The sequence below is a fragment of the Bufo gargarizans genome, chromosome 6, assembly GCF_014858855.1.
Source record: "Bufo gargarizans isolate SCDJY-AF-19 chromosome 6, ASM1485885v1, whole genome shotgun sequence".
Lineage (NCBI taxonomy): Eukaryota > Metazoa > Chordata > Amphibia > Anura > Bufonidae > Bufo > Bufo gargarizans.
The window spans coordinates 107,375,128-107,387,698 of NC_058085.1; the positions used below are offsets into that span (position 1 = coordinate 107,375,128).

Genomic DNA, 12,571 nt, shown 5'->3' on the forward strand with positions numbered 1-12,571 from the left:
TCAGTTTTGACTGCGATTGCGTTCCGATGTTCAGTTTTTAACGCGCGGGTGCAATGCGTTTTGTACGCGTGCGATAAAAAACTGACCTGGTACCCAGACCCGAACCCGGACTTCTTCACTGAAGTTCAGGTTAGGGTTAGGTGTTCTGTATATTTTATTATTTTCCCTTATAACATGGTTATAAGGGAAAATATTACCATTCTTAATACAGAATGCTTACTAAAATGTAGATTGAGGGGTTAAAAAAATAAAATTAACTTACCTGTTCCAATTGATCGCGCAGCTGGTATCCTCTTCTTGCTTCTTCTTTCAGGACCTGCAAAAGGACCTTTGGTGATGTAATCGTGCTCACCACGTGATAAGCGCGGTGACGTCAGCGCAGGTCCTGCTGAATGAAGATAGAAATCTTCTATCTTCATTCAGCAGGACCTGCGCTGACTTCACCGCGCTCACCACGTGGTGAGCGAGATGACATCACTGAAGGTCCTTTTCCAGCCAGGTCCTGCAAGAAGAAGAAGAAAGAAGACGAGCCCGGCTGCGCGATCAAGTGGATGAGGTGAGTTACATTTTTTTTATTTTTAACCCCACAATGGATCTTTTACTTAGCATTCTGAATGAAAGAATGCTATTATTTTCCATTATAACCATGTTATAATGGAAAATATTAAATTAAATAGGGTTCCGGGTAACTCATCCCTCATCTCTTTAGCAACTATGCGTGAAAATTGCATTGCATCCATACTTGCTTGCGGATGCTTGCGATTTTCACGCATCCCCATTCATTTCAATAGGGCCTGCGTTGAGTGAAAAATGCAGAATATAGAACATGCTGCGAACAGCCCCATTGAAGTGAATGGGTCTGGATTTAGTGTGGGTGCAATCAGTTCACCTCACACATTGCACCCGCGCGGAATTCTCGCCGGTGTGAAAGGGGCCTAAGGCCTCATGCACACGGCCATTGCCCGGCCGTGGCCATATTGCGGCCCGAAACACTTGAATGGGTCTGTAATCCAGAGCTGCTGTGTGAAACGGAGGCACGGAACCCCACGGAAGCACTACGGAGTGCTTCCATGGTGTTTCTGTCCGTGCCTCCACACTGCTAAAAAATAGTACATGTTCTATTTTTAGAGGTGCAGACGGATCACAGACCCATTCATGATGAATGGGTCTCAATCCGTCCCTGCCGCCGCACGGATGTTGCCCGTGCATTGGGGACAGCAAATTGCGGTCCCCAATGTACCAAACGGCTGCACAACGGCCGTGTGCATGAGGCCTAATACCAATACGCCTGGTCTAATTCATCAACAACTATGTGACTTTTAATAAATACTCGGCAAAAGAAAGGCATATGAATGAAATACCCCAGTATAATTTTATGGCCAAAAACAGGTGAGCTTGATAAATGTGCCCACTTACATCTTTGTAGGCTCCAATCCTGGTTTTGGCTCACAATCACTTATGGAAATCACTGACCAAAACAATGACGTGTGAATAAGGCCTCATGCACACGACCATATGCCCTCCAAGACAAACGGTCCGTGAACGGGCCATGTGTCTCGGAGCGGCATTGATCGTGCGCACGGGATTACACAGCATCATAGATTATAATGATGCTGTGCATGTCGGGCCGCCGGCGGGGCTATTGTCCCGCATATATATGATCTTATGAGTGCTGGGAAAATAGCCCCGCGGGCAGCCCGACTTGCACAGCATCATTATAATCTATGATGCTGTGTACTCCCGTACGCACAATCAATGCCGCTCCGGGACAAATGGCCCGCTCACGGACCGTATGTCTTGGAGGGTATATATTGTCGCGTGCAAGAGGCCTAAGGCTCATTCAGACGGCTATATGTTTTGTTCCGCACTCGTTCCACATTTTTGCGAAACGGGTGCGGACCCATTCATTTCACTGGAGCCGCAAAAGATGCGGACAGCACACCGTGTGCTGTCTGTATCTGTTGTTCCATTCTGCAGCCCTCCAAAAACTGTAGAGCATGTCCTATTCTTGTCGGCAATTGCGGACAAGAATAGGCATTTTCTATGAGTGTGACGGCCATGTGTAGTCCGCAAATTGCGGAACACACACAGGCCAGTATCCGTGTTTTGCGGATCCGCAATTTGCGGGCCGCAAAACAAATACGGCCGTCTGAATGAGCCCTAAGCCTTAAAAATGCCAAAAACCTACTCCACTCAGGGGTTGGAGTAGATTTTCAGTCTGTGCACCCAGGCTGCTGTAGATGGACCTAATTTATAACGAGGCGCAATCCTAGTCATAAAGTCTGCTCTTCCTCGGGCAGCGCAGGGGGGTCAAAAAAAAAACCCATTATGCCTGGTTCAACAGTGAATTTCTTGGTGACAAATCCCCTTTACATACAAGAAATTACCCTTTACTATTATATTTTAAAATGAAGAAAAACATGAACACATCATGCACATTCATTCTGCGAATATTCATGGTATACAAAGGACAAGTGACATAAATTGAGAAAAATTATTGATTCAGCCTAGCATGAAATTCATTAGCACTGTTGGTTGTGAGTGAATAAACAGCTGCAGGCGTCTGTGAACTAATTATCAAGGCTCCCATTCCTCTCACACAGAGCAACATACTTTTATCCAAAATGAACGTCACTAATGTCTGAGGGGATTTTAATGTGATGCTGAGCAGTTATTATAAATATACCGACACTGAAACTTACTTAAAGCTAAATTGCAATAGCAAAGCCACTTTTCTCTAACCTATAAGGAGGGTCATACTGCGAAATAGGGTCCAATGGCAGTGGTCCAGCCGATTTCCAGCAAAAATGTCGGGTTTCGGCCGGAAGAAAACCGCTGCATGCAGTGGTTTATTTTCGGCCAAAACCTGCCTTTTATGTCAGAAATCGGCCAGATCACCACCTGACCCCATTGCAGTCAAGTAGAGCATCTGGCAGACTGCTCTGTGCCGGAACAACCTGCCAGAGCCACAGACGGTGGTATGAATACTTTTGTACTGCTATTTTCCTACCATCACAATTTTCCTTTCTCACCCCTTGAATCTGGACCCTATTTCACAGATTATGTGAACAAATAGTCAAATAGGGAAATTAATTTTAAAAAATGCATTCGGTCACTTTAGCTGACTATTTCTCTTTACAGGTCCACGTAATAACCGTCTTTGGACTCACCACAAAGCGAATGGATGACTTATTCCTCCTTGCCAGGTCAGCGATGTGCACATTATTAAAGACGATGTTCTCCAGGCAGCCACGAAAGTTCTGCTTGTAGGAAATGCTTTTTCCTTCATGTAAAATGCCAGCGAAAAATATCTGCAAATAGAAAAATAGAGTCCTAACAATACTGTCAAGAGTCAATGTTTGCTAGACTCTACTGGCCATACATATGGCATACAATTTATCAAAGCTAGCCAATTAATAATTACTACAATTAACATATTTTTATTCCCATGTTAGTTAAGGCTCCATTGCAAAACTTAGTATGGGCCTCCCTTCCCAACCAAGTTTTTGAGTACACCCCAGATTTCTTTGAATTTACATATTTTTTTTTATTTAGGCTAAAATTTGAATTAAAAAAAGCCACCCTTAGCCTTAGGCCTCATGCACACGACAGTATTTTTTCATGGTCCGCATGTCTTCCTTGATTTTTGGAGGTTTACCAGACAGTTTTCTCCAATCCGATGGTATATTTTAACTTGAAGCGTCCCCATCACCATGGGAACGCCTCTATGTTAGAATATACCATCGGATCCGACAGTATATTCTAAGACAGAGGCGTTCCCATAGTGATGAGGACGCTTCAAGTAAGAATATACTAAGAACTGCGGACATAACGGCCCCCTGCTGGGGCTGTGATCCGCACAATTAACCCCTCAGGTGCCGCACTAAATTCATTGGTGGCCGGTACGGCCTCCCCTCCCCCCCAATTAAAATCACCCCCCTACCCCATCATTGGTGGCAGAGGAGAGTTCCGATCAAAGTCCCAGTTTAATCGCTGGGGCTCCAATCGGTTACCATGGCAACCAGGACGCTACTGCAGTCCTGGCTTCCATGCTTACTTTGGAATTTCAGAAGCATTATAGTTACCTGTCTGTCTGTGACCGGCCGGGCGCTCCTCCTACTGGTAAGTGAAAGGTCTGTGCGGCGTATTGCTTATAGCACAGACCTGTCACTTACCAGTCAGAAGAGCGCCCGGCCTGCCACAGACAGCGCAGGTAAGTATAATGCTTCTAAAATTACAAAATAACCATGGCAGCCAGGACTGCAGTAGCGTCCTGGTGGCTATGGTAACCGATCGGAGCCCCAGTGATTAAACTGGGACTCCGATCGGAACTCTCCGCTGCCATCAATGATCGGGGGGTGATTTTAATTAGGGGGGGAGAGGGGAGGCCCCACTGGCCACCAATGAATGTTGTGTGCATGAGCCCTTAAGGCTGCCTGATTCTGCAGATGATTGCCAGGAAGGAAGCGTTCCTTCCTGGCAATCGTCTGCTCTCTAGCAGAGGAAACCCCTGCCATTACATGCAACATCTTCTCCACAGCATGGGGAGGAGCGATCGCTATGCCATTGCTTGTCCCCATGTTGTCTAATTGTTTGCAGGCAGCAGATCATGATTACACAACATGATCTGCTGCCGGCAAACAATGAATTTTAAGCCTGCTTTGTTCATTGGGTAATCGGCCAAAGTATTAGACTACCGGATCATCGTTAGCGAGCATTCCTGCTAACGTTTGTTAACGATCAACTGGACGAGAATCGGACAGCCTAATACAACCTTTAGCGATAGTTTAGCTTCTAAAGATAGATTTACACTTCCCCTCACTTTTGTATTAAATCTTAGTAAAGCCTGCTTAATCCCTTACTGGTGGACAATTTTCTGCCTAGCTGTAGAGACAACAGCTGTAGAGACAGCTGTTCCGACCCAGGAAATACATGAACACTTACAGATAAAGAGGGTGATAGCATTGGATAAGTCATGGTACAGCCTCACAGGGCGGATGTCTTTTAGAACTTGTTGAGGATTTCAACCTATGCATTGCAAAGGCTGAAATCCTAAATGGATATTCACGTAAATTATGCTGTCGATTTTTTTGCATCTTAAGGATGAGATTTCTGCTGGTACTGTAAAACACTGTAGATTCGCTGTACATAGTCCATATCAACATATCCTAGGCGTCAGTTATAAGCTATCTTAAATGTTCTGCAGTTCTTGGACATGTGAGTTTGTAACAAAACCATTGCTCCATAAAGGGCTGTGATAACACTTATCCTTATCCATCCTTTACTATAAAATGTAACAGAAAATAAATTCTCCACCTTTGTTGCACCAAAATGCAAAAACAAAAGTGATGCTAAAAATGCCGAGTACTACCTACCTCTTTATCCAGATCCAGCTGGTCAAAATGACCCTTGCATCGTATTCTCTGTGTTTCCCCATCCAATGTAATGTTGAGATCACGCAAATTTCGTTGGATATATACCGAGTGCCAGTGCTGGTCATCTAACAGGCTCCCAAGTGTGACAACTGTGTGACTATCTATAGATTGGAGAGGGCTGTTTCCTGTTATAGAAAGTAGAAACGGAACCATAATGAACAGTCACAGTAATCAATACAGTAAGACACTCAGATCACCCCTCTGCATACCCAGGCTCATGCGGAAGATCAATTGCGCCTTCTGAAGCTCCAATGTAATGTAGTCTCCTTGTGAGCCTTCCGCATGCATCAGCACCCCATCCTTCTCCAAGGTCTTGAAATTGAAAGAAATATTATCCTGTAAAGTCCGATTGGTCTTTTTTCTGAACTGGTAGGAAAATAGGTCATCACCATCGAAAGATAGGACATCATGGTCTGAAGAATGAAAGAAAATTGCTAATACATACAGTACAAAGGGAAGTGATCATTTTTTTTCTACAAATGGAGGGAGTTTTTAGCCTATGGGGACAATACATAATCTTCTGGTCAGAGGCAATCTACTGCCTATTGTGCATTTATTCATGCTTTGCCAGTATTTTACAATCAATAAAGATAGTCTGATAGTTTCTCTCTTTTTATTATCCACTCCTGATTTTGGCTTCCAAAACTGCATGAAGAAGCCTGACCCCTAAAAATATCAATGCATATAGCCATTATAAAGATATTCACGCACCATACTGAAGCAGTGGCTGATTTATGAGAATATACTACAAACAACATGTGTTCTGGTTCAACCTTTATGTATTACTCCTTTTATTCTGACCCCCTGCTTCTCGCTAGCAACCTTCTGGGTACATTAAAGGCTATGTACACCTTTGGGGGCATTTTTTTTATTATTGCATTGTGCTCATTTTGAGCTAAAATTTTTTTTTCAATCAGTCTTTATTAAAAATTTTGAACCACTGTCTTTGTGCAGTTTTGAGTTTCTCTAGTAGCAAGATCTGAATTTTCACTCTGTTCTGTCAGGCAGGTCAGCTGATGGGCCCATTATCTCTGACATCTCGGTATACGTAGCCTTTAGGGACATCTGTGGTCAGAGCCTGTTAGTGTCATTCTTATACCTAGCATGATGTGAAATAATATTTTGCAGAGCCTTGACAGTGTGGGAAAACGATGGACAACGAGACACAAGCTAGAGCATTCAGGGATGCCCACTAAGCTCTGAACCACAGCTCCAAAAGCAGGGACTAAAAATCTGAAAACAAAGTGCAAACTGTATTTGCATACAGCCATATCTAAAAATATTTTTGTACTCTTTAAATGGGTTTTCCAAGTGTTTAAGGGTTCATGCACATGACTGAATTTCCGGTCCCTGTCCAATCCATTTTTTGGCAGATCGCATGCAGACCCATTCATTCCTATAGAACAACAAAAAAATATACATAGCACACGGATGTCATCAGTATACTGTCTGCATCCACGTGGCTGTGCAACAAAATATAGAGCATGTCCATTTTGTGGATGAGTATAGGCATTTTGACAATGGGGCCCACGCAGGTGCAGAATGCAGGCGGCCACTATCTGTATTTTGTGGATTTGCAGCTTGCAGGCCACAAAATAGATATGGCCACCTGCGAGGCCTTAATACTGATGATGACCTATCTTCAGGATAGGTCATCAATATTTGATTGGTGGGGGTCCGACACCAAGACCCTTGCCTGATCAGCTGTTTGAACCGATGAATAGCAGGCTTTCAAACAGCTGATTGACAGGGGTGCTGGGAGTTAGACCCCAACTGACCAGATACTGATGAGTTATCTTTTTAAGATAAAAACATATACTTTTTTTTCTTTGTCCCTATTGCAGAAAAGACATCTCAGTTAGGCCTCTTGCACACGACCGTATGGCTTTTTCAGTATTTTGCAGTCCACAAAAAAACGGATCCGCAAAAAGTACGGATGACGTCCATGTGCATTACGTTTTTTTGCGGAACGGAACAGCTGGACCCTGATAGAACAGTACTATCCTTGCGGACAATAATAAGACATGTTCTATCTTTGAAGGGAACGGAAAAACGGAAATACGGAAATGGAAGGCATATGGAGTACCTTCCCTTTTTTTGTGGATCCATTGAAATGAATACGGTACGTATACGGAATGCAAAAAAACTGAACGTAAACGGAAAAAAAAAACCATTTGTGTGCAAGAGGCCTTAAAGGAAGGCTGTGGAAAAAATGTACATGTTGTGTTGTGATTAATGCAGAGTCTAAGGGGGGCATGACAAGTGAATCCCTTCTTTGGTGTTCTTCATGCTGCACCATTAGAATTTACACTAGGCAGAAAACAGTGTATTAGTTCTGCCTTGGGTTGTCCCATTAAGTACCACTGATCTAGAGGTGCTCAACCCGCCAATGAAAATTACCTCTTTCTTCTGTCAGTTGCAAACATTTACATCTAAGTTACCCTCAACTGCTCTTGAATTAAAAAAATAAATAAATAACCAGTGTACAATGGTCATCCTATTCATAAAAAAAGTACAGAAAACATATTAACACAAAAACAAAAATTAAAAGCCTTTAGCTAAAATTGTCAAACTTACTGCTTTCACAGCCATAAAGTGCAACTCGAAGCCCGATCTTTCCCCTTGGATTCCAGGCTACAGGAACAAAACGAATATAGCGTGCCTTGATAGGGTAGTGGAGACGGTGCTCTTTCACCCCTGATGTATTGACATTGCCAAAGAATGTCTGTTAAAATACAAAATAGCATGTTGTACTAATATCTACCATAATGTATTATACAAAAGTATGGTAAATTAACTCGCTTGACACCTAAATGAGTGTAATCTATTCAAGAGAACCTGTAAATGTTATGAATATATATATACTTGGTAGTTTAGCCTTAAAGAGTATTTGTCAGCATAATCAACCCTAGTAAACCACGCATACAGCCTGGTAGGATTGATCATGCTGAGTGTAACAACTTCGGACTTGCAGTAATCTGATGTGCCATGTTGGAGAAATTAATACTTTTATGTGTATGCTAATGAGGTGTTCAGAACACTGAGCCAAAGGTCTAGCCCCTCAGAGTCAGGAGTGCACCACCAATGAGGCCAGGTGAGGCGATAGCCTCAGGCAGCACCAGAAAGGGGCAACCGAAGAGCCATGGGCTGAAGTTAAGGGATTGGGTTAAGAAATTTACACCGAAGGTAAACAGGAATAGAAGCTAGGCCTGAACACAGGGAAAAGGGGGCTGGTAACCTCTTAGAGCAACCCTAATACTGGTCCTGACTAACTATTAGTATTTACAGGCCTTGATGGTAGGGAAGTTCATACACCGTAACCTAGGGCCCTAACACCCCCTGTAGAAGCCTGGTATTAGTTTCAGGACTAGAGACGACTGGTTCTTCCACCAGAAGGATGAACCAGAATCTCCCTCAGGCCTAGAAACAAATATAAATGACAGTGAGAAGCAAACTGGATCGGCAGGTAAGAGTCCAGTGGCAAGAATAACCACTGATCCAAGAACACCGGAATACTTGGTCACTTACCTGCAGTGGTTGCTGGAAGGCACACTAGCAGTCCACACCACAACGAACTGGAACCAATGCATATGTATTGGTACCGGAACACCATACCAGACTTAGAACAAAAGAACCAAAATAGGAACCAACTTACCAGCAACTGCCTAAGCCCCCAAGCGGACAGGATGCCTGGCGGTCCCAGGCCAGCTTAACACTGACTCGTTGTTCCCCCTCCGGGGAACCCAGGAGCCCTCTCACCGAAGGCCTAGACAGGGGACATGTCTAGCATTTATGCTGAACTATACACACCATAGACAGACCAGAGATGGAACAACAACTAGACATACAACACCAACCCGTACATAACACACCACACATAGAATAGGGAAAGGAAGGGAAGGTGACATCAAGATGACAGAAGCATAGCTCCAGCACCAACAAAGGCTGGAATACAACTCACCCCAGACTACCAGCCACAGGCTAAATAGCACCAAGTGACTACACACAGCCAGGAACTTAATCCCGAATGCACCAGACAGAGAAGGAACCAGGAGAAAGGAGCAAAGCACACACATGCTGCAAAAACAACACATTGCCCCAGTGTCACGGTCTATGGTGTGTTTAGTGACACTTTCCTTCACTTGGCTGCCCGTGACTAGGTTTGGTGTTGTATGCATGTGGTGGCAGTGTCTCGGCCTTCTGGCTGATCCCCAGGACATGGTTGCCACGCATTCCGTTGCCCGCGGCAACAGGTGAAGGGTGTGCTTATTTGTACACTTCCCCTTTAAGTGGCCGTCTTCCCTTGCTTTGTGTTGGAAGGGTTAACTTCCTTCCTAGTGTGTGTGCACGGGGTGTGTCTGTGTGTGGGTGTGGCTACATGGGCTATTTAGCCTCTGCTGTGATCAGTAGTCAGAGGGGTACTTCAGCCATGGCTAGCTGGAGTCATCCTCCTGTGATATTCCATCTGCCAGTGGGGGCCACCCTTGTGGTCATAGATTCATGTATGGTGTTATGAAGATGTTTCTTTGGTCTCTTTATTTATTACAGCTTATGGTTTCCTGGGCTCCCGTGTGATGTGTGGTGTGTGCTGTGTCCTTTGTGTTGTTGTGGACAGCAGCACTTGTACATGGGTTCCAGGCTGTGTGTCTGTGGCAGGTAGGTGTGGTACTAGTTTCACTTACCTGCCATTGCCATATGTCTGTTTATGTTTCCCCTTTCTTTATAACTTGGCCAGTGAGACTCCTGTTCATCCGTATCTAGGAGGAACAGGTAGTCTTACCCTGCTCCTAGTCCTAGGGCCACCCTTTGGGCTAGTAGGAATATTAGGTTCCGGAGTATGATCCCTCCTACCATCAGGGTCGGCTCATACGGCTAGGAGACAGGGTCAGAATTAGGGATTGATAGGAGGTGACCTGTTCCGTGATTCCTGTCCTGGCCTTGCATCGACCATCCATCTTCTGGCATCGCACGGCTGAGGGTTTTCCCCATCCTCAGCCATGACAGTATGACCACAAGTGCTCCTCACGTGTTAACCTTCGAAAGAGGGTGCAGCATGTACCGCCATCTGCTGATGGGGTGCATGCGCATTCTCCGGAGGGAGAGCATTATGGGGGTTTCACCTTTACGGCGCGGTGAGTGACTTTTCCCCGCCATTCCTTTCTCACCGTTGTCCGTGTTGGTGTCCCCTTGTTTGTCATTCCTCTCCCCCTCCCATTGTTTTTTGTGCCTCACCAACTTTTCCCTTTTGTTGTTGGGAGGGGCTTTGAGGGGTGGGAGTCTCCTGCCTTCGGAAGAGGGTGCAGCATGTGGCGCCTGCCGCTTTCTGGCACACATGCTTATCCTCCGGAGGGAGGGTGAAAGGGGATCCCTGTTACTATGCAGTTCTTTGTAACGGTTGTTGCACTTGGTGTGAACTGGCATTTGTGTTTGGGTCTCCCCTCGTCCACATCTCAGTGGTTCTCTACTCTTGTCGGTGTGGCTGGCTGCAGTCCTCGTTGGACTGGCTTTAGTATGTGCTGGGAGAGGATGCATGCTGGCAGCGATTTTGTGGGAACCGTGTGCTGAGAGTGGGCGCAGTGCTCAGTGCGGTCTCTCCGGGCTGTTTCTTTGCTGGTCTCTGGTCCCTGTGTGTTGTTCCAGAGGCTGGCAGTCAGCACCCTGGTTCCTGTGTGTTGTTCCAGGGGCTGGCAGCAGTCCTGGGGAGACTCGCTGACACTGATTCTGCTACCTTTTCCCTTCCCTGTTTGGGGTCCCACACTGGTTTTCCCTTTTGTGTTTGGTGAGGGGGCTTTGAGGGGTGAAAGTGTCACGGTCTATGGTGTGTTTAGTGACACATTCCTTCACTTGGTTGCCCGTGACTAGGTTTGGTGTTGTATGCATGCAGGTGGCAGTGTCTCGGCCTTCTGGCTGATCCCCAGGACATGGTTGCCACGCATGCCGTTGCCCGTGGCAACAGGTGAAGGGTGTGCTTATTTGTACACTTCCCCTTTAAGTGGCCATCTTCCCTTGCTTTGTGTTGGAAGGCTTAACTTCCTTCCTAGTGTGTGTGCACGGGGTGTGTCTGTGTGTGGGTGTGGCTACATGGGCTATATAGCCTCTGCTGTGATCAGTAGTCAGAGGGGTACTTCAGCCATGGCTAGCTGAAGTCATCCTCCTGTGATATTCCATCTGCCAGTGGGGGCCACCCTTGTGGTCATAGATTCATGTATGGTGTTATGAAGATGTTTCTTTGGTCTCTTTATTTATTGCAGCTTATGGTTTCCTGGGCTCCCGTGTCATGTGTGGTGTGTGCTGTGTCCTTTGTGTTGTTGTGGACAGCAGCACTTGTACATGGGTTCCAGGCTGTGTGTCTGTGGCAGGTAGGTGTGGTACTAGTTTTACTTACCTGCCATTGCCATATGTCTGTTTATGTTTCCCCTTTCTTTATAGCTTGGCCACCCTGAGGGCTAGTAGGAATATTAGGTTCCGGAGTATGAGCCCTCCTACCATCAGGGTCGGCTCATACGGCTAGGAGACAGGGTCAGAATTAGGGATTGATAGGAGGTGACCTGCTCCCTGATTCCTGTCCTGGCCTTGCATCGACCATCCATCTTCTGGCATCGCACAGCTGAGGGTTTCCCCATCCTCAGCCGTGACACCCAGGCAACCAGCATGCACGGCTAACGAGACTGTGACACAGCCGTGACAGAGGGGCGCCATTTCAGTTTTCGCCTCAGGCAGCAGAAAGGCTAAATGCATCCATGCTTCACCTTCGCCTTTCACCCTTTGCCACTTCCTCTCTACGACTGATTGACAGGGACAAGTATCAACACTGTTCCGATGAATGGCCCTAAAAACTTACACATGTGCCAGTGATAGTTCAAATGGTGCATGCACAGATCAGATCTCAGGAGCGGGACACAGCCAAATTAGATATACTGCACACTCGGTTATTGAACTCTCTCCAACACAGGCACGAGATTTCAGGGCCAGGCATCGGAACAGTGATGATGCCTGGCCCTGTCAATCAGTAGGAGCGAGGGAGTGGCTAAGGCAGAGATAAAGAGATGCTCAAAGGGGCCCAGGCCTGCTACACTGTGCGCTGTGCTCTGAATTTACAATAAAAATAAAAGTACTAATTTCTCCAAAATGACACC

The 12,571-nt window shown here is 45.7% G+C and overlaps 1 protein-coding gene across 1 annotated transcript in view; it reads right to left on the bottom strand.

Moving 5' to 3' along the window:
• The window catches only part of CNTNAP1 (contactin associated protein 1), a 122,920-nt gene that overhangs the window by 66,480 nt on the left and 43,869 nt on the right, over positions 1-12,571 (bottom strand). The window contains exons 4-7 of the mRNA XM_044297491.1: positions 8,013-8,160; positions 5,645-5,848; positions 5,376-5,560; positions 3,171-3,311 (exon numbers count right to left, since the gene is read on the bottom strand). Of these exons, the coding sequence (XP_044153426.1) occupies positions 3,171-3,311; positions 5,376-5,560; positions 5,645-5,848; positions 8,013-8,160 (678 nt within the window). The remainder of the gene's footprint in view (positions 1-3,170; positions 3,312-5,375; positions 5,561-5,644; positions 5,849-8,012; positions 8,161-12,571) is intronic.